The sequence below is a fragment of the Pituophis catenifer genome, unplaced genomic scaffold (assembly GCF_029215685.1).
Source record: "Pituophis catenifer annectens isolate HBS135680 unplaced genomic scaffold, rPitCat1.0.hap2 SCAF_378, whole genome shotgun sequence".
Lineage (NCBI taxonomy): Eukaryota > Metazoa > Chordata > Lepidosauria > Squamata > Colubridae > Pituophis > Pituophis catenifer.
The window spans coordinates 8,600-31,521 of NW_027257258.1; the positions used below are offsets into that span (position 1 = coordinate 8,600).

The 22,922-nt window shown below is 42.9% G+C and overlaps 1 protein-coding gene across 1 annotated transcript; it reads left to right on the forward strand.

Moving 5' to 3' along the window:
• Positions 1–283: 283 nt before the first annotated feature.
• On the forward strand, positions 284–22,883 carry LOC139326941 (plexin-A3-like; the record flags this gene model as incomplete). Its single annotated transcript, XM_070956665.1, has 18 exons — positions 284–380; positions 2,122–2,312; positions 3,386–3,531; positions 5,775–5,895; positions 6,086–6,222; positions 6,892–7,065; positions 8,377–8,470; positions 10,467–10,706; positions 12,833–12,976; positions 13,984–14,218; positions 15,984–16,126; positions 16,977–17,233; positions 17,503–17,569; positions 17,910–18,056; positions 18,793–18,952; positions 19,103–19,206; positions 20,505–20,601; positions 22,588–22,883. Coding segments are annotated over 18 exons (2,850 nt in total), but the record flags the coding sequence as incomplete, so codon positions are not given.
• Positions 22,884–22,922: the final 39 nt, after the last annotated feature.

Below are 22,922 nucleotides of genomic sequence, written 5' to 3' on the forward strand. Positions count from 1 at the left end.
CTTATTCCCCAATTTAATCAATTACCAAATACTGTAGCTCTTTCTCATCTATGATCCAGACAAAGAGCAGATCACAACTTGGCTGACTCAGTTCAGGGCCCTGCAGATGGCTGTTAGGTGAAGGGTTACTTAAATGTTTGTTCAGCTCTCAGGAAGTCTGTTTTTATCCTTTCCTTGCTGTTTCCCCAATAGGGAAACCCAATTACTGGGTTCCCTGTAATTACAGATCAGCATTTTAACTTTTCATCTTCAATAATTTGTTACCCATCTATTTCTTCTTTAGTATTGGTACGATGGTGAGGAGTTGGGTGAACTCCCTCTGGACTTTGATGTCATTTGGGATGGAGATTTTGCCATTGACAAGCCACCAGGATTCAAAGGTACCAGCTCTGGGTATCAAATGTGTGTAGGTTTTAAGGACACACAATTCCTCTTAGTCTATCACTGTAAAACCGGTACAAATCGATTTTGGTTTACTACTTCCCTGGAATTAATTTTTTTTATTATAAGTAGCCTAATGAAATAATACCAGGGATTTAATGTGTCAGAACAATTATGCAGGTCGAGAATGTTCTGCTATTTAAAGCAAAGACTAAGGTTACTTCCATGTCTCATTGTTTCTGTGGCCCAATCTCTCCAAACAAGCCTGAAACAGACCTGCCTATCTTCTTTTCCCTGGTTGATCTTGCAATACCAAAAACACAGTAAGCCCATTAGTGCTATGCAGTTGACCAATAGGAATCTGCAAAAAAACCTCTCTGCAATTGTTGCCTTATGAAAACAACTGGAGCAACAGGAAGAAAAAACATCTTTTCTACCACACAAAAATAAACGAAAGAAATTGCTAGTATATCCCTTCCCTGTTTCTCCCTCCCCCCCTTCTCATACACACATTTTCAGTATATGCTTTTTGCGTTGGTTGTTTTGGGGAAAAAATGAACAGTTGTAACAGGATGAACTGCTTAGCTACCAAGCCATCATTCATCCTAGATTAAAAATGCTATGCTGAGCAATGAAGGTGGCACGATAACAGGTCATCAATTCTGCAGCCAGGCACTTTTCTTAATATAGTAAAGGTGGCAGCTGAAGTGAAGGAGAGAGGAGGTTACAAGTTCAAAACAAAAATGCATGCTTTTTAAACTACAGGAATTACTGGAATATGTCTAGTTTGCTGTTCCCTCCATTTCCTTTTGGGGGAAGTAACCAAAATTCCACCTCTCTCAGGGAAAGAAAAAAAAAATAATTCCAGCAGCTGCTTAGTGTTTGGCAAGCAGCTTGCTTCCTGCCAAAGAGAAAGTAGAAATAAAACTCTTTGTCAATTTCAACCTGCTAAATCAAGTCAGCATTCTGCTAAAAGGATTAGCTTGTGGCTGATGCCCATGGCGGAGAGATGATGCAAGCATTTTCTGCAGTAGGGAAAAGAGACTGTTCACAGGTTCTGCACAGTTTTATTGACACACACAAAAATAGAGATCTAGAGTAGCTTTCTAGATCACATAGAAATATCTTAAACCTTCCCCTCTCCCAACAAATCCAGCCACTTCAGTAAGACACAAATCCATCTGCCCCCATACTTTTCTTTCTATGATGCTCTTCAAAATGGGTCACTTCATTCTCCTGCACCAGTTCATTCTGCTATAGTGAATACCAGCCTGGATGCATTCAAAACACAAGTTAACATGAAAACTGAACATATGAATAGTCACTTTGTTATCTTACAAGTTATCTCAGCACCATCTTCAATAGGATCAGTATAGTTATGATTATAGGTTAATTATCAGATAGCAGCTGGTGCCAAGCAATCTTCTTTTTTTTTTTTAATTTATATGCCGCCCTTCTCCGGAGACTCAGGGTGGCTTACAATGCATTAAGCAATAGCCTTCATACTTTTGTATATTTATACAAAGTCAGCTTATTGCCCCCACAATCTGGGTCCTCATTTCACCTACCTTTGAAAGGATGGAAGGCTGAGTCAACCTTGAGCCTAGTGAGATTTGAACTTGCAGTAATTGCAAGCAGCAGATGTTAATAACAGTGCTTTAGTCCACTGTACTACAGGCTCTTACTCTTAATCTGCAGATTCTTTATTATTTTATCTATTTTTTCTCCCATTTTCCTTAGCTCTCTTGTATAAGTGTTCGGCCCAGCGTTCTAGCTGTGGATTGTGCCTCAAATCAGATCCACGTTATGAGTGTGGTTGGTGTGTACCTGAACGCCGTTGCCTTTTGCGTCCTCACTGTCCAGCTTCCAGGCAAAATTGGGTGCCACCCGGTCGACGTGGGGCTCGTTGTACTCACCCTCGTATTACACAGGTAAGAAGCCTATCAGCAAATCTTCACATATGTTCTTTAGGAATTATATAACCCAATTTTTCTCAGCCTGTATCATCCCTCAGCAAGCATGGTTGTGGTACATGTTGAATGGTGAATGATGGGATTTGTAATCCAGCACATCTAGCAAATTACAGAATGAGGAACATGGGTTTTCCACATCCTTCAATTAAAAATTAGGATGGTTCATAACTGATTAAAATGATAGAACCATGAATAACACCGTGGTCCTTTCCCCTGACACCAGGCAAAGAACCCACCTAACTTTAAAAAAATCAGTAAAAGATGCAACTGTTTCTTTGAAACTTTCTTTGAATTGGCAGCCTTGCCTTTATATTCTGAAATGTTATAAAGACATGAAATGTAATGAGGAGAACCTATAAAAATATGGAAATGTGAGAGACCATCCCACTTTGCCATCACTTCTGTTCACCCAATGTCCTGTTTGCACTGGCATCTACTACCATTTTGTGGTATATTTAAAGCTTACACATCTTGGGTGTAGTCTTTCAGTGGTTGGGAGGCTAATATAAGTCCAGTTCCACTCTGATTATGTATCTGATGAGCATGGAAATTGATTGTATCAGCCACTTCCTAATTTGGATGATTTCTTTAGGGATGCTTTCAGTATGATTTTTATGAATGTTAGAATCTTCTCTTGTATCCCGGATGGATGGATGGATGGATGGATGGATGGATGGATGGATGGAAGGGAGGGAGGGAGCAGATGGGGAAAGAATAAAGGAATAAAGGAAGGAAGGAAAGAGAGAGAGAGAGAGAGAGAGAGAGAGAGAGAGAGAGAGAGAGAGAGAAAGAAAGAAAGAAAGAAAGAAAGAAAGAAAGAAAGAAAGAAAGAAAGAGGAGGGAAGGAAGGAATAAAGGAAGGAAAGAAAAAGGAAAACAAAGAAAGGAAAGAAGGAAGGAAGGAAAGAAAGAAAGAAAGAAAGAAAAAGAAAGAAAGAAAGAATTTTCCAAGACTTTTCTTTATGAACTCCTTACTTCCCACAGCGAATGCTTTTTCCTTCTCTCCCTGTTTCATCTCCTTCTTTCTGCAGGTATTGCCCCTGACTGGTCCCAAGGAAGGTGGGACTCGGGTGACAGTTTGGGGTGAAAACCTAGGGCTTCATTTCTATGAGGTCGGTGTACGGGTAGCAGGTGTCCGGTGTAGCTCTCTCCCTGCAGAATACATCAGTGCTGAGAGGTAGGTGAACATTGGGCGAGGGAAAAAAGTGGGTAGAGTAAAACCTGGGATCAGTCTAAGAACAGAACAAGGGAATCCAGAGAGGAACCGAAAGATTAGAAAAAGGCTGTGTCATCTCTTGGTAGGGTCTGATTTGCTACTCCTGTACAGTCTATCAGCCCTGGTGGAATAGGGAGTGCTTTCTTCATATGGATGGAACCTGACTTTATTTGTAATAATAACACTAGTTATTATGTGAAAAACCTCATCCTTCCCATTTCCTCTTTCACTTTTTTCACTTGATTCTGCCAAAGAGTGCTTTCTATGTAGACTGCAAAATGTTATATTTTGTTGATGTTATATTTCAGCTTCTTCACTATAGCCAAGGCTGAAGTCTGTTAGCAAAGTCTGTTGCTTTGTTCCTGGACATGATGTAGCGCCTTTTGGCTAACATTTCATAAGAACCTGTTGCAACTACCACAAAATAGACTGAGAAATATTGGAGTATTGAACCTACCAGTAATAGATGGCATTTAGTGGTTCTAGTACTTCAATTTGTGTACAACACTTTATAGATGTTATCTTAAGGCCAAACAGTCTTGCGTGTATAATTTCCTTGAGCTTTTTTTTTATTTTTCCCCAAACAAGATTTGGCTTGGAGGAATCAAATTTGAAGTTAAGTGCTGGATGGAGAACCTTAATATGTTCTTTTCCCTTAACTTTTCTCTTCAAAATTCCCCTCCCCCCACAACCCCCTCACAGTTTTGCTCCTGCTTTTTACATTTGAAAACCAGCGTGCAAAACGTCAGGGTGTGTTAAGCACATCTATGCGTAATACCTTTTTTGGTCCTCAATGAGCCTTATAAATAGCACTGGGAAAGGCAGGTTGGTTTTATTACCTTAAATGATGTGGGAAGAGGCTGCTGGACCTGCCCAACCATGCAATATGATCAAACCTATCTAAAACAGGAATGATCGTGATGAATAGGTGGTAGGAATTGGTTCACTGTACCAACGCATTGTCCTTTGGCAGAGTGAGGAAACCATTTGTGTTCTGCTTTACCTAGCTAGAGCATGCAGGCTGGAGCCATGAGAAGGATAATTGAGACACTGCCTGTGATGTGAATACCCCACCTTTGCTCTTTTCTTCTTAATGTGTGCTTTGGCTTAATAAGGAAGGATATAATTCTTTGAGCCACAAGTTGTGGCTTCTTTTAGCTCGCCAATGAGCTCATTGTTGAGATGAGGTTAGGATTGGAGACTTGCCTGTCTTGCATTCTTACTCATTCTGCCTTGCACTCACCTGTTCCTCTTCAGTTTATCTGCAGCATCTTTGAAAGGACCTGATTTAATTCCTTGATTTTTTTTCCCCCTATGTCACATATTCGGTCTCAGAGTTTGTTTGAGGAGTCAGTCCTTGAAATGCAAGAGGTACTATTTCCCCCTCTTGCCACCCAGAGAGGGAAGATGCAGATAGGGAAGAAGAAGACATGCGCACATAGAGTGTTAAAATGACTGATTTATGGCATTTGAGGGAATTTGACTTAATAGAAAAAGGAACACTTGTCTCATACTTCCATTTACAACCTTCATTTTGAAAAACAAAATAAACCAACTTCTTTGCTATCATAGTCTGGCATGCTAGGAAACACAAGTGGAATTAAGAGGGGCTGTTTGTGTTTTGTCCGCCTTGGATTGTCCCTGGTTGCTTTACACATATGTACTTTGCCTTCTTTCCCAAGTCTTGCTTCCCACCCCGTAGGATCTGCTGTTTGGAGGGACTGTCTCATGCAACCTAAATCTCATAGCCTAAACTCCTGGGAATATTCAATTCCCTCTGTGCAAAAGCATAAGAGGCGGGGTGCCATTCCATCCACCCTCTCTCACAGGCAGGCCTTTGGGGTCTCCTCTTTTGTGCCAACCTCTGATAGAGTTGAGTGAGGAGCATAGTAACTCCAGCAGAAAGTATTCCTGGCATCCTCTTTCTGGGCCATTGATGCCAAAGGGTATACTAGACACTTCTGGTAATGCTAACAGTGCTAACTGTTCCTGAATCCCCCACAACATTAAGAGAGAATTCCTAGGGCCGATAACAGACTTACAAAAGCTACTCTGGGGTAAATCAGGACTTCTGTATGTCCAGCCTGCTCAAGAGAGTTTCCCATTCTGAAAGAAGGGATGGTGGATAGAGAAGGGCTTATGGAAAAGGTGGGCTGGGTGCATTGGCCTTGGCTCTTCTGACAGATCTCACCCCTTCCCCTTAGGCTGGTGTGTGAACTTGAGCCCTCACTTTTGCCAGATCCTCCCCCAGGTCCCGTGGAGCTCTGCGTAGGGGACTGCAGTGCAGACTACCGGACCCAGTCGGATACTCCTTTCACCTTTGTGGTAAGCAGTTTTATAGGCTAGAGTCATTATTACTTGGATAGTCCTAGATGGTTTATAATGCAAGCAACATCTCCCAGAGAGTGGTAGAGTGGGTTTTGCCCAGGAGGCAGGTTGATTTTCTTGGGGAACGAGAAATTTTTTGAAGTGTATATCTTAACAGGCAATTCATTACTGATTTTGTCCCCTTTAGACCCCCAGCTTTTGGGGGGTCGACCCAGAACGAGGTCCTACCTCAGGTGGGACAAAAATCAGCCTCCTTGGAAATCACCTTGATGCTGGGAGCAATGTCACAGTTGCAATTCGAGGAGCACCATGTCGCCTAATCAGGTATTATTTGGGTTTCAATAGAAGGATTGGATCTTTTTGATCAAACTGGAAAAACACAAAAGATTGCAGTGTTTGGGTTTTATTATTGTGCTGAGCATTTTCGGTTTAATGTACTGTATGAAATCTAGATACAGGTTTGCAGATTATGGTTTATGGGCAGCTATATTGTATGAATTATGGCACTATGGTTTATTCAACAAGTCATAATGTAGCAGACTGTATGACCCAATGGTATTGTTACCAGCACTGGTCAATCAGGTGCTTTAATTTTAATCATAAACCCATACTAGCAAAGGATTAGGGGAAATGGCTCAATGTGTCAAGAAAACACAGTAGGAAGATATACTTTGGGCCACTTAATGTTCATAGACATTGGTCTCCTTGGAGAGCAAATGGTCTAAGAATCAGTGTAGAATTGTACGAAAAGTGTTAAATTGGTAAGGCACAGATACAAGCCCTGCTCAGCCTTGGAGCTCTGATTAGGTATTATCTAAGTGGGAGGGAAAATAGAGATCATCTGGTGTGAAATGGGGAGTAGTGGCAGTGGAGCCTGTGTACTGTTGGAAAAAGTGCAAGATGGAGGGAGACCCATTTTACAGCTTTATTATGAGGTTGAGGCTATTATTAGGAATCACGCCTTTAATGTCCCTTCTTCCTTGCTCTCCCAAGGCGTAGTGCAGGGGAGATTGTCTGCCTGTCTCCCCCCTCGGCATTAGGCCCAGGTCCTGCCAACCTCAGTCTTCGCATTGATCGTGCCAACATCAGCACAAATGGGACAGTCTTCTTCCGCTATAGTCCCGACCCAGTGGTCACAGCCGTAGAGCCTGCTTGGAGTATTGCAAAGTAAGTGTTAAGCCTCTGATCGTCCTATGTGGTATCGATAGGAGAATGTTAGCATTCTGGGAGCTTCTGTTATTTCTGCTCTGAATAAATCAGATTCCTCTTTAATCAGGAGTTTTGCGACCACATCCGGAGTGCATAGCAGACTGGCTGATCTTGGAAAGAGCTAAGCAGGGTCAGACTTGTAGAGAGGGCCATTGAGAAATCCCCGGTTGCAGGCTAGACTGGAAAGACCAAATTATCAGAAAAAGACATTAGCAACCGACTTCTGTATTGCTGGAACAAAAGCAACATGAGCATAGTCACATAACTACCAGGAATCACATCTGATCTGAAGGAGTCCTTTGGGTTTGGTTTCTTTTTTTAAGAAACTGGATAATTTCTTGTGTCTCCCTATACTTCAGGGCTGTTGGAAAGACCCAGATCTCCTCCCTGCTCTTGAAGATAGATTTCTCCTAGAAAAATGACTCATGGTTGTTGTTTTTTGCCACTGATCTCCTGCTTCATTTACTCATTTAGGGTGATGTGGAAAAACATTATACATTCAATTATATCTTCCAGTTTCTTTCACTGGAGTAAATGTTTCACGTTCATGGTGATATAGATGGATACTCATATACACACATATATTATTTGTGTACACACACACACACACACACACACACACACATACACACACACACATGACACACACACAATATATATGCACACAGGTATCTTGTTCCAAATGTAAGAAATGGTATTACCAATGCATAAAAAGATACCCCAGTATTATAGATGCATAATGCAACTTATAGAAGCTGGAAAAAATAATTGCCAAGGTCAATTGTATTGACTTGAAAAATATGAGCATTTTTGTATTTTATGTAATAGGGATGCAGGATAGACAGGCCCATGTGTGCAGGGGCATTTGTAATTGACTTGTGGAATGTAACATTGTTATTTTCCCGCATCACCTAAAATCTGAACTTTCAAAGACAGTCGTATTCTGAAGAAAATTGAATTATGAAGTGAAGGAAGCAGGACAAATGTTGAAGAGCCTTTCTTCCTGTTCAGTTTATTGGATGCAAATTTCTTTTACTCATTTGTTTTGGATTGTATTTATGCGCTGGTAAGTATAGTTTGAATTCTCGATCTGAATGCCTCCCAGGTATTGTGGTTATAGAAGTACTCCTGGTGTGATGGCATCATGAAAATGCAGACTAGCCAGCCCTGTGTGTTCTGGAAATGCTAAGTTTCTCTTCTCTGACTATGTTTTCCCTTTAGTGTTTGCAGACCAAAACCTTGGTTTCTTTTCTGCCCATCTTTTTACAGTGGTAGCACAAGCCTCACAGTGAGTGGGACCCACCTCTTAACAATTCAGGAACCACGGGTTCGGGCTGCTTATGGCGGGATAGAAACCATCAATGTGAGTCTTCTATGGCAGATGAAAACCTACTGGAATCAGAGTTTAGATCTTTGCATAAGGAACAAAGAGAGAACAAGAGAGGGTGTTTCCAGGGATACTGTAGATTAATTTGTTTTTGGGCTGGAGGGGAGTTGCAGAGTTCATATTTATTACAATATTCCAAGATTCAATGTGACATCAGACCATTTTGGAGTACTGGGCAATTTGCACTCTTGTGTTTCTGTACAACCCACTGCAGTTAAAATCAAAATTAACTTAGGGAATCGCTGAGTAGAAGGAAGGTGAATGGAAGACAGGTTGACCTTGCAGTGTGCCTTCTTATTTTGTAGCCTCTGATAGATTATTCATGAGACCATGAAAATGGTCTTGACCAAAAATTATTACCTGTCCATTGTGTACAACCAGCTGCAATTAAGATCAAAATTAACTTACATAGGCAACCTCTAGAAAGAGGGTGAATGGGAAGGCAGGTTGGCCCTGCAATGAGTCATGATGGCGTAGTGGTTAAAGTGCAGTATTGCAGCCTGACTCTGCCCACATCCAGAAGTTTGATCCTGACCAGCTCAGACTTCCATCCTTCTGAAGTCGGTAAAATGAGAACCTAGATTGTTGGGGGAAATATGCTGACAATGTAAGCTGCTCACAGATGGAGCGGCATCTAAGGCTAAGCCTTAATTGGTTTTAATTTTGGTGGTAACCAAGGTTTTGGTTACCACCTTTAGAGCGCTCCATGGCTTAGAGCCTGGTTATTTACGGGACCACCTACTGCCGCAAACGGCCTCCCACCGGCCGGTACGCTCTCACAGAGAGGGACTCCTCCCGGTGCCATCGGCCAAACAATGTCGGCTGGCGGCCCCCAGGGGGAGAGCCTTCTCTGTGGGGGCACCTACTATCTGGAACGAGCTCCCCCCGGAGATACGGAGGATCCCAGATCTACGCACCTTCCGCCGTGCTCTTAAGACCTTTTTATTTCACCAGGCTGGTCTCGCTTAACCTTTCCCATTCTTTTTTAATGTAAATTTTAATTTGTTCTTAACCTGGGGTTTTAAATTTGTCTTGGGCTAAATTGATTTAATTTGATTTTATTTCTGTTCTTAATTTTTGTATTTTATGTGTTTTATTCTGTGCCTGTTCACTGCCCTGAGTCCTTCAGGAGTAGGGCGGTATACAAATTAAATTATTATTATTATTATTATTATTATTATTATTATTATTATTATTATTATTATTATTATTATTATTAATTTGGCTTTCTTTTATTACTGTATGTTTTTTAACTTGTGTTAGCCGCCCTGAATCCTTAGAGAGAAGGGCGGCATACAAATATTTGAAAATAAATAAATAAATAAATAAGCGCTATAGCACTATTCTTAGTTTGTAGTCTCTGATAGCTTATTCGTGAGTGAAAAAGAACTTGACCAAAAATTATTACCAGCCATTGTCATGCATTTGGAATTCCCTGGAAAGACAGACAAAAAATAAAAATGACAAAACCTAAAAATAACATTAATGTCTTATTCCAAGAGAAAAAAGAATATATATCCAAGATACAATTCAGAGTGGGGCAGAGAATGTGGCAGCTCCCCTTAGGATCTAACCGGTTATGTTGAGGTGATCCATGTGGCATGGGCCTTGCTAAAGTATTGAATGGTGCATGTATAAAGTCAGAATTGTATATATTCAGAAGGCCATCCACCATGTGATTTTCTTGTTCATGGATACCTAGTTCTGCAAGTGAATGTTACTTTTAAATAGGTTTCAAATGCAAAATGCATAGAGGATGCTCAGAGCATTGGACTGCTGGGAGTATACCTCTCTTCCCAATCCTTGAAAAGACGCATACTGTATAATTGAAAGCTAAGAGCAATGCAAAGATCCAACTGCAAAGATGGCTATGTCTATTTTTTGCACAGGATGAGGGCTGGTTTTAGAAGGGCAGAGCTGATGGATGCCCTCTGTGGGGCTTGTGTGTTTTTTCTGGTTTGCTTCCCTGCAGAGTTGTCAAGTGCTAAATGACTCCATAATGTTGTGCAAGGCCCCGGGCATTATACCTCGGGAGCAGGCACTGCCCCTTGGAGGTGCTCACCCTGATGAGTTTGGCTTCCTCTTGGATGATGTGGCTGCCACCCGGACCCTGAACCGTTCTGCTTTTACATACTATCCAGACCCGACTTTTGAGACCTTTGGGCCCAGCGGCATACTGGAAATTAAACCCGGATCCCACGTTGTCCTCAAGGTATTGAAGCAGTCTGTGTTGGGGCTTTGAAAATATAATTGTAATGAGGTTCTCCCAGTGTTTTAAAATACAGGTCTTTCTAGAACCCGCTTGTTGGAAGCCATGCTTGTGACAAATATTTTTTTGCAATGTTATAAGCTTTAAATCCTTTTGGTCAGAGATAAGATAGCCCAGAAGAACAGAGGGTCAGTAGGCTACTATGGCAAATGCCCAGTGGTGAAATCTAAAATTTGTTACCTTTGGTTCTGTGGGCATGGCTTGGTGGGGGTGGGGGTAATGTGACTGGATGGGCGTGGCCAATTTAATTTTTTTTTTACTTTTAAAACAATTTTTTCTACAACCTCTTCGGCGAAGAGGTTGTTAAAAAATGCTTTCAAAAGGCTCTGACGATCCCAGCTGAGTTGCCTGATCGGCAGAGGGTTTTTTAAAAACCCTCTGCCGATCAGGCAACTCAGCTGGGATTGTCAGAAGCATTTAAAAGAAAAAAAGCCTCTGATAATCACGCGGCTCAGCTGGGCATTGGGGGGGCAGGGATTTTTGCTACCAGTTCTCCGAACTTCCCACCTCCATCACTATCGGATCGGGTGATCCGGTCCGAACTGGGAGCATTTCACCCCTGCAAATGCCTCTTATTATGTTTGAGCCACACAAGCGCAGAATTTAATGAGGGTGTATGAGTTTTAATGTTTCTTCCCTTTTCTGTAATGTAACTTTGGCTAGTCATGGGATTCAAATAATTTAACAACTGGTTCTCTGCCCTAATGACTGGCTGGGTGGGTGTGTCATGTAGGCATGGCCAGGAGGTGTGACAGGCAGCACTTGGCCTCCTGCACCTCCCCTGGGAGCAAAAATGGGCTGCAGGGGGGCACCCTGGGCCTAGTAGGCCTCCCTGCACTTACCTGGGAGCAAAAATGGGGCGCATGGGAACTCCTGGAAGGGGAAGGAAGGGGAGGGGCCAGCCAGCAATTTAACAACCAGTTCGCCTGAACCGGCCCGAACCGGCTGCCTTTGGCTGCATAAAGGCATTATGACTATATAAAGACATTTTTTTTGGGGGGGGGAAAATAAAATTAGAAGCTGGTGCAAGATGTCCTGAAAAATATTCTAAGAATCAGGGACTCTGCTCTTCTGTCTTTCTCTTTCTCTCTGTCTCTGTCTCTGTCTCTTTCTCTCTCTTTTTTTTTTTGCCAGTTTCTGGCATTTACTTCCCATTTCTGGCAAAAAATGCCAATCGGATAAAATGGATTCACCTAACAACTGTGGTGTTAATAAACACTTAACAAACGCTAGCAAAAATGCTGCATTCTTGGTGCCTTGACATACAACCTCAATGACTTATGATCGTAATTCTGGACTCAATTTTGGTTGTAAATTGAGGACTACCTTAATCAGTGGAAATGGAAAGCTTGCAAGAAGGGGCAACAGATGTTGCACCGTATGTCCCTTACCATCAATTCATAAGGGGGAAAAAAAACAGTTTTCTAAATTACAATCTTAATTGTAGTTTACAATCAATTCAAAAAATTCTGGCTCATAGGGATCAGGTACTGTAAAAGACATAGCACAGAAGGAAAACAGGATGCCAGAGGGGAGGTGTGGATACAAATTCAGCAATGGTGGGATTCAACCGGTGTAACAACCGATTCGCTGAGCGCGTGCTTTGCATGTGCGTTGCGTTTGGAAACAGCTCTAAAACTTACCTTTTACTGCAGCCCTGATAAGTAAGACAGCTGAGGCGTGGCAATCCACTTTGCCGCGCGGACCAGCTGGGCTTCAAACAAAGGAAGTATAGGTCGGTATAGCGCAGGGGCCGGCAGGCGGGCTCACCTGATCGTTGGAACGAACCGGTTGGCTCTCAGCTGATCATCGGAGCTACCAGTTCAAATAGGCTGAATCCCACCCCTGAAATTCAGGCACTAATTTCTAAAGATTCTTAACAATAACCACCAGAATATAGTTTTCATGGAGGAGGTGCTAAATATTGTCTTTCAGCACATATAATAAAACAGTCCTGTTCTCCCCTAGATTCTCTCCCTAGTCTCTCAGTGACTCTTAAACATTAAATTAGCTCCCAAATCTAAACTGAGGATGGTGTAATCATATATTTCCTATATTTTTCTTCTCAGGGCCGGAATCTGATCCCTGCAGTATCCGGCAGTACACGACTCAACTACACAGTGCTGATTGGTGGAGAACCTTGCACCCTGACTGTCTCAGAAACCCAATTGTTGTGTGATTCGCCAAGCCAAACTGGAGAGCAGCCAGTCATGGTACATCTGATTTGGGGGCGGGGCTGAGTAAAGGACTTCAGTGGCTTCAGCCATTCACCTCCATTCTGGGGAGCGTCACTAATGTTGTGGGCAGATCAGAACTTGTCCAGTTGATGACATTTTACATGCCTTAATACAGGTAGTCCTCAGTTAGTGACCACAATTGGAACTGGAGGTCTGTTGCTAAAGCACCTTGGTTCCTAGGTGGCAAATCACACGATCGCAAATTGTGATTTCACCTCCACATTCTCCACCAACTCTGCTTGTTGGAAGCCAGTTGTGAAGCGCACTTATAGCGATCATTTGATCGTGGGACACTGCAATGCTTTTAATTGTGCGCTGGTTGCAAAGTGCCTGAATGGCGATCATGGGAACACAGGATACTGAAACAATTGTAAATGTAAGGACTGGTTTCAAAGCTGGTTTTATTACACTATTGTAACTTTAAATGGTCACTAAATGAAGCAGTCAGTTCTTGAGGACTACTTGTATGATATTTTTTAAAGCTGATAAATCTCTGGGGAAAGAAAAATTCCCAAAGACATATAGTTTAGATTCAAAATTGACACAAGTGACTTTAATCATGTCCAGCTTTGTCAAATACAAGCAATTTCCAGCTACAAATTTACATCTGTACTTGAAACATTTGGATGTGGAGAAGATGCAGGGTTCCATAAGGAAGTCCTCCCATATCAGGAAACATGAGGTATTTACCCAAACTGTGGGTACTGACTCCTGACCTGGTTGAAAAATGAAAAGTGAATAAGAAAGAAAGATTTAATGACCTGCAGACATTTTCATGGAAAGCCAATCATTCACTCTCAGCTCACCTCACCTCACAGGGTTGTTGTTGTTGTGATGGAAATAGGAAGAAGGCATGTTCGGTATTTTGTTGCCTTGAGTTATTTATAAAAATAATACAGGGAGGGAGGGAGGGAGGGAGAGAGAGAGGGAGAGGGAGAGGGAGAGAGAGAGAGAAAAATAGCATTGCTCTCCTTTCCTTGCAGATCCTGGTGGGAGGTCTGTTATTCTCTCCAGGCACCCTTCACATCTATCCTGAGGCAGCCTTGCCTTTGCCAGCTCTGGTGGGCTTAGGGGCAGGAGGAAGCCTCCTTCTAGGGGCTATCATTGGGGTGCTGGTAGCCTACAAACGGAAGACACGGGATGCAGACCGTACTCTGAAGCGCCTGCAGCTGCAGATGGACAACCTGGAGTCACGGGTGGCTCTGGAATGCAAGGAAGGTACTGACGGGAATGGAAATTGACGGAAGTGCTATAAAACTGTCAAGAAGTGGCCAGAGAAAGAGGGAGGGGGCATTGTCTTTGTTTCCGAGGCTGAAACATTTCATCAATGTCTCCATTGGCATACAGCCCTGACTAACGTCATATTCACAGACGCAGTTCTCATATATCATAGTAAATAAATCTAGAATTTTCCCCAGCTCTTTATAACACCAGGGCTTATTCCCCAGCTAGTTTTGTTTGCTTCTTCTAGATTAGAGGGATCCTTTGTTTTTCCCATTCTTACATCAAAATGTATTTTGTATAGCCACAAAGTCGTGGAAGAATTCATAACATTTCATTCCCTCTTCAGCTCTCCCAAGAGTTAAACTTTGGCAAGGGAGGAAGAGAGGGCACCTTGACTTCCATGCATTTGCATATGCATATGCAACAGACCAAGTTGTGACTCACACATTGGACAAATCCAAGCCAAGATCCTTTTCTCTGCAGTGTGGCAGTGCCTTACGTTCACTAACAAAAGTGAACAGCCCACAAAACTAGACAGTAGGCAAAATTCACCAGGTGTGACTCACAAAGCGAATGCAGGCAAGCCAATATATTTTTCTTTGCAGTGTAGGCAGTGCTTTACCTTTAGTTCACTAGCAAAAGCTGCCATACTCGACTTATGCAATTGTGTAGAGTCCTTTAAATTGGCTCTGATGATATCAAGAGTCTGATGTCGCCTTGAATTTTTTCCCCCTGAAAATCATGGGAAGAGATGGTGGGGGGGGGGGGCGGGGGCAGCCATGGAGAGATTCTGCTTTTGACAAAATACCTATCTCGTGCAATTTAAATTTATAAAAGGAAAAGCAAACATGGCTGTGTTGTAAAGTTGTTTTCACAGAAAAATAAAAATGTGTATTTTGGACCAAAAAAAGCTCATACTGAAAAGTAGAATGCCAATGGTTGTACAGTACATTATTTTCATGCCTCTTAGATGTACGAGCATAAGGGTGGGTGGGTGTGCGCACACTCATGCACTCACACACACACACACTGTCCCAAGAGAATATCCTATAGGGCTAACCTAAGGTACATAACGGCCAAGCGGAATGCATTAAATGGCATTTTCACTTCAGTTGCATAGTATCTCAAGACCAATTGTTAAGGCAATCTGAGACAGAAGATTCCCACAAGCCTCCTTCCTGACCTCTCAATAGCAAGGAAAAATACACTAATAATGCCTTAAAGATGAGGGGGAATGGGTGACCATGACACCCCAAACCAAGTGGTTTGAGGCAGCTCTATTTTCAACCCAGAATGTTTTAGAGTAAAGGAAGGGCAAGCAGAGAAGAGATTTGAAGAATATTATATCGCATGCTTTGAGCCATTATTCCAGTCTGAAATGATAGGTTTACTTGAGCCAGTTTCATATACATAGAGGAAGGATGGTAGCTTCAGAGACGTGATGTGGTTCCAGTTGGCAGCTAGTCTCAAAGGAAAAATTAAGAATTTAGATGCTTTTACAAGCAGGCTTAGCATACACTGGTTACATGTTGCCAAAACATGCACATGTAGTATGTAAGCATGATGATCTGCAGTCTTTTCCACGTGGAATATACCTGTTCATTTTTGCTGCCTGATCTGATGAGGCAGGACTATTGCAGGCCAAGGATGGCTTGATGGTTAATTCTTTGGCTCTGTTACGGTCAAAAGAAGCAGAGTGGAAGGAAAAGTTGCCTTTGCAAACAACTCAACATTTTTAACAGTCTTCTACCTTCTTCAGCTTTTGCTGAGTTGCAGACAGATATTAACGAGCTGACAAACAACATGGATGGTGTGAAGATCCCATTCCTGGATTATCGGACATATGCAAGGCGTGTGCTCTTTCCGGGGGTGGATGATCACCCAGCACTTCAAGAAACCAGTGTGAGTGCTTGTCATGGAAAAATGAGACCTGTGTGACATGCTGTCTTAACAATAATATTAAATTGAGGATAAATTGAGCTAGAGAGATTGGTTTATCCTGAGGTTTGGTACACCGAGGTCTTTATGTTTCGATATCTCTGGTATCATTGTCTCCTGAACTTGTCAACTCAGATGCTTGTTCCTGAAATTATTGAGGCTGATTCTGCTCCTGATATGATGGATCGAGGAGTTCCTTCTTTTCACAGACCAGCACAGAGACCCCTTTAGTTTGTAGATAATGGCCATCAAGCTGAACTTCTTATTGATCTTCATTTCCACTCTTGTTAGATCTACAAAACTTGCATTCAAAAGCAATATTCTTAATAGTATTAAGAAGTGGAAGCAAACAGAGGAAAACTACCCTTTTTTATGAGATTATCTATCTTTCTGTCTATCTGTCTGTCTGTTTATCATCTATCATTTATCATCTATCCATCTATCATTTATCATATCTATATCTATCTATTACCTATCTGTCTATCATTTATCATATCTATCTGTCTGCCTGTCTATCATCTATCATTCATCCATCCATCCATCCATCTATCATCTATCTATCGTCTATCTATCTGTCTGTCTTGGGGCTACTAGAAATGAAGTGGTATGATCCAGCAAGACAGTCTGCATGTTCCAAAGTGCATAGAGGTGGAACAGGTATGTGACATCAAGGGCAGATAAAAAGACTTTCCCGGTTGTGAGCAACATCCGGCCTATGGCATGTGGAAAGCTGCAAGGAATATTTGTCATTGCCCTTGCTAGCCATGTTGCCATATTGGCTTAGGGAGCGGTTTCTGTTTTCTTGCCTCCGCAGACACCACCAAGCACAGAGAAAGGGCTCCGTCTCTTTGGGCAGTTGCTACACACTCGGCCTTTCCTGCTGACTTTCATCCACACCCTGGAAGGCCAGCGAGGTTTCTCCATGCGAGATAGAGGCGCTGTTGCTTCTCTGACGATGGTGGCCCTGCAGGGCAGGCTTGACTATGCTACTGGGGTGCTGAAGCAGCTGCTGGCTGACCTCATTGAGAAGAATCTGCAGAACCGTGCCCACCCCAAGCTGTTGCTCCGCCGGTGCGAGACCTTCTTTGATTCCCATGCTCCTCTCCTCCTGGTCCCAATTAAATGTTGCTATTTAACAATTAAATTGGCAACAGCGAACAGTGCATGAGTCCGTATTATCAACAATATTCTTGGGATAGTCAGAACACAAGTTTCAGACGCGATGTTAGAAGAGTGGAGAGATCCAGATCCTTTTCACAAAACACTACTGCAGGCATAGGGGACTACTTCTTCCATCTCACAGTCGCAAGCAACACTCCTCTATCTTTCTCTTGTTCCAGGACGGAGTCAGTGGCTGAGAAAATGTTGACCAATTGGTTTACTTTTCTGCTGCATAGGTTCCTGAAGGTAAGAGGGCCTGAAACTTGGGCTCATATGAGTGCCTGAAATTTGGGCCACCTTTGGATCTTCAGACTTATTCTTTTACAACCCTGGAATCATTAGCTTCATCAATTTAATGATATTCTCTGCCCAGTGGGAAATTTGAGCAAAAATCCTGGGCACTGTTATTCAGAGATAGAACATAAGCCTTAAATGTGGAAGACCTTAATCTTTAGGGCTTCCCTTAAAAAACGAACAGATAGATTTGGTGAGAATAGAAAATACAGAGCCAGGTTTACCTATCATCTCATTTGCTACCTGCAGATTCCGAAGTTTCCTGCTTCAAGCTTGTCTCTTCCTTACCTAGGAGTGTGCTGGGGAGCCATTATTCATGCTGTTCTGTGCCATCAAGCAGCAGATGGAGAAAGGCCCAATAGATGCCATCACAGGCGAGGCACGCTACTCGTTGAGCGAGGACAAGCTCATTCGCCAGCAGATTGATTACAAGACCTTGGTGAGCTCTTGGGGTGGCAACAGAAGCAGCCAGGGAGCCCACCACATATTCCACTTCACTAAATCATGGCTATGTGTGGGAGAAGGAGCTTGTTGCCTAAGTCATTCTAAGCTTGCAATTTTGGCTTGGAGGTGTCTGTGCCACCAGATTAATGAAGCATTCTCATTTTGTAACAATTGGAAACCTTCCTAAGTGGGTTAATTACTTAATTTCAAAAATGGGGGAACCAGCCTGGAAGAAGCAGAGCGTAGATAGAGCTGGGAATTATGGGTGATGTACCATGAAAGATTACATTGTGCAAAATACCATAACGCTACAGAGATTTGGGATTTGATTGGTACTCTGCAAGGTATTTCATGCTGGGCCTCAGCTATGGTAAAGAAAACAGGTGCTACTTACAGACAGCTGGTTGGGAAGACTGAAAGGCTCTTCAACAAAGTAGCCAAATATTTTGTCCTTCTGTGAATAGGCCTCATCTAGTTTCAGTATCACAAACCCCAAATGCAGTTCTGTTATCTACATCCATTATTTGGCAAAAGTTTTTTTAACACACTGAGCACTGAAACACTTGTTGGGAGCTGCGTTAAAATGCAGAGGTCTAAATGTGTAGTTTTTCCTTAGCTATGGAAGCTGAGAGAAGTGGGATAGTTACTTCTGAATCCAAATCCCAGATCTGCAGATGTGCATACATGTGTATCTTTACCGTGATTAAAATGAGATTTCTTTTTCCTGCTAGACATTATTATGCACCCCTCCTGAGCCACCTGGGGGACCTGCAGTGCCTGTTAAAGTTTTAAACTGTGATTCAGTGACACAAGTGAAGGAGAAGCTCCTAGATGCCGTATATCGAGGAGTACCCTATTCGCAGCGGCCACGAGCTGAAGACATGGAGCTAGGTATGAAGACGGGAACATGGCAGAAAGCAGGTGGGGTTGTGAGCATGGAATGGACCTGGGTAATCAGCCACTGGCTTAAATTTGTAACTAAATAGGAAGAGAGAATAATAAAGCCAACTGTCTTCCCACTCGTCTTCCGGTTTATCCCAGAGTGGTGTCAGGGTGCTGGGGGACGGACCATCTTGCAGGATGAAGACGCCACAAGTAAAATTGAGGGAGATTGGAAGCGGCTCAACACGTTGGGACATTATCAGGTATTTGCCTTCCTTTTCTGGACTAATCAACTGTGAGGTTGGAGATTCGTTCTCCGAGTTCAGAGAATGAACCTTCACCTCATCCTCCACCTGAGCTAAGGATATTCACCACCATCCCTAATTAACTTTCTTAATATGTATGCTTCAGTTTGGGACTAAAAACTTCAATAGTGTACATGAACATATAGTTTTAGCTTTCTTTTAAAGTTCTGAGTAGTTTGTATTATAGTAGTCACGCTTACCATAATATTGCCAGCAGTCAACACATTGTGAAGAATCCTTTAGTCACCACTAGAGTAGAATCCACTGAAATCAAAAGGGGGAAATTGAATTTCTCTGAATAAAGTCCCCCCCCCCAATGGCTCTTGGTTTTGGATTAAGGCTTACCTCAAGGTGCTACTCTTAATAGTTTTGGATTGCCTCAGAGGTCCTCCTCATGTTGGCGGTTTGTTCTTGTATATTTTTTTTAGAAATTAGTGCAATGTATAATTGCTTAAATTATGAACTAAGAAGCTTCCTGTTCAGCTTTTGGCTGGATTATAAATTTGATCAGAGGGCTTTGCCCAAACTAGCTTTCTCTTAACCGCCCCAATATTTGTATGAAGGAGTGCACAAATACTGTGATGATAGAAAGTTAGTAATCCCTTTAGAGCGATCTGCAATCCAGCAGTATTGTCACCTACCACAGGCTACTGTGGTAAACAAACAACAGCCAAAATGAAGCTCAGATCACATTAGGTAGATCATAGTATTTATTTGCAAGTATTTATGAATTGATGTGTTGGCATATTCTCTTGACTGCATGATTGCAGATAGTTCTAAAAAGTTCACAAACTTTTTCTCATTTCTATAACCTTACTCTAGGTTCCGGTAGGGGAATAATGATTCTCCTCAATTTACAGAACTTACAATGACTGCCTAAAATGCATTGAAAGTTTGAAGTGTACTGATAGAAGAGAATATCAGGGTTAGATTGTGGGGGGTCCCTGATGCTCTCTGAGTTTGGTGGTTTTCTTGCAGAAGTTTCATTACCAAACTAGGTGCTGGGATGGTGACATCATCAGAGCACTGATAATGTTACCTAGTTTGGTAATAAAACATCTGCAACCAAACCACCAAGCTCAGAGAGCACCAAGGACTGCATAGTTTGAAGTATGCTATATTAATGCTAAGTATTATTAATGTTGTTAACTGGTCAACATTCCTCTTTCTTCTCTTCCCCCATCCCAATCCATCTTATCTTTAAACCCACTTCCCCCACCCTTCCACTCCTGCCATCTCTGCAATTTAACACACAGGTAGCAGATGGCTCCACGGTGGCCTTGGTTCCTAGGCAGGCATCAGGCTACAATATTGCAAGCTCCTTCACTTTCACCCATTCGCTGAGTCGCTATGGTAAGGAATGGCACCTCCACCCCAGCTACCCACCCACCCCGATCTTCACCATCACAGAGATGCATGTCTGCCCTAAATGACTTGCAAATCCCGGATTTTTCTCCAGCAGCATAACCTAACATTGCAAAGAAATGCTTAATTCAGTTCGGGTGTGAAGGTACTCTAAAACGTAGCAGGGCTGTTTGTGAGTTATGTGCTGCCTGGACCTCTGCCAAAGTAGTATATGAGATAGGTAGGTTGTCCCTGTGGAAGCACCCTTGGAAAGAATTATTTGTACTTTCAAAGGGTTCCCAGGCAAGGGAAGAATCCATGCTTCTTGCCCAAGGAAGTAAGCAGCATGGATAACAGAGGTAGGGAAGGATGGGATATGGATGTAGATGACCTCAGAGTAGAGTCTTCAACAGGGTTTCCAAGGGATTGTGGCTACCTCATTAAGATTTAAGCAGATGGCTACAGACTAGGGCTATGCAGAGATCCAGATTTAAATATTATTTAGAGGGGCAGATGTGGACATGCCTTTTGCGCTTATCAGGAACACCTCAAAGCAGCCATGCATGTTCCTGGGACATGTTCCATACATGTGGGCAGGGGTGGGCTGCTGGGGTTCGGGAGAACCTCTAACTAAGATTCTGTGCAGTTTGGAGTACTCCTAAATTCCAATCCTGGCTGGCCTTGCCCACCCCACCCTGCCCCTCCCAGAAGTCCCCACATGGCCCATTTTGGATGCAGGTAAGCGTAGGTTGTGCATAGAGGCTCAGGGAGGGCGAAAAACGGGCCTACCGGAAGTTTGGGTCTCCGGAGCCTGGGAAGGCCGTTTTTGCCTTTCTGGAGGCTCGACGAAACCCTCCGGAGCCCGAGGAGGGCAAAAATCCCCCCCCCCCAGTGCAGGAGGCCGACTAGGCCACGCCCACCCAGCAACCAGGCAGCGAACCCCTTGCTACAATTTTTGAAGCCCACCCCTGCATGTGGGGTAACTTGCAGAGTGAACTCTTTGAAAATGTATGCTAGAGCAATCCAGACTTTCTGACTAAGGAGCCGAATTCTACAATCTGTATACATTGTGCAAATGTTCATCCTTTCTCATTTTTTTGTAGTTTTCCAAACACTGAAAATCTTACCTGCTTGCAGTTCACTTTACATTTTTAAGGCTGTTGTTATAACCATAAGCTCTAGAAATTTGCTTGAAAGTAAGAAAGAAGTCAAAATGCTTCATTTTCTGGGCTTGCTCTTAATTCCTGCTGAGTTGCAGCATGCTTGTCGTCCTTGAAACTGGAAGGCATACCCTTGAAGTTGTATATTCTGGCATTTGGGACTTGTTTTCAGGATACAGCCTTTCCATCTTTTGTTTGAGCCCTCATAAACTGAGATTATAGCTTTGTGCAAATGAGCCTCTGTCATCTTTTTATGTGGCTTGGCATGCAGAGGCATGTCCTCTCTCTGACACACACACACACACACACACACACACACACACACACACACACACACAGGCTTTACATGGTGCTGTAGATACTTCTTTGCATGAGAAGGGCCACCCCCATTCTATGTGTTCAGCAGCCCCGCAAACCTGAGATCTAAGTTATCAGTATTTCCGTGATCAGTCTTTGACAGGCAGCTCTTGCCACGTCTGAATTTTATTCCCTGGGCTTCCTCCCAGCATTATCCTGGCCTAGCTGTAATTTTCTTTGCTATTCCAGGCACGAAATGTCTATAATTTTACAGCCACTCCCACTTTGTGGTTGGAGCAGAAGGGGTATACTTTACCTGGTCTCTGGAGGGGTGAGGATGATGGTAATAGTGGTTCTGCTCAGATTTCAGGCTCTGAGCCTGAAAGAAAAAAAAAACCCTTCTTCTGGATATAGAAAGGTTTTTTTAAAAGTTTAATCTCGGCTGGAAGGAGCTGCCTGGAAAGCAGGCTCTTTGGCCCAGGATTGAATTGAGCAAACTCAAAGTGACTTCATTTCTCTCCCCTCCCAACCCTTGTAGAGAGTTTGTTGCGTACTTCCAGCAGTCCAGAGAGCTTGCGCTCAAGAGCTCCCATCCTCACTCCAGATCAAGATTCAGGCACCCGTCTCTGGCATCTGGTCAAGAACCATGAGCATCTCGGAGACCCCAAGGAAGGGGAGCGAGGGAGCAAGATGGTTTCTGAGATCTACCTCACCCGGCTTCTTGCCACCAAGGTATGGTTGGAAGAGACCTGGATCTCGGAGTTAGTAGACAGGTTTAGTCTTCACCCTACATCACCTTACATTAACCCTACAACCTGGAGTGGAAGCATTCAGGCAAGATAGTCTAAGTTTAAATCAATCCTTTATTTATTT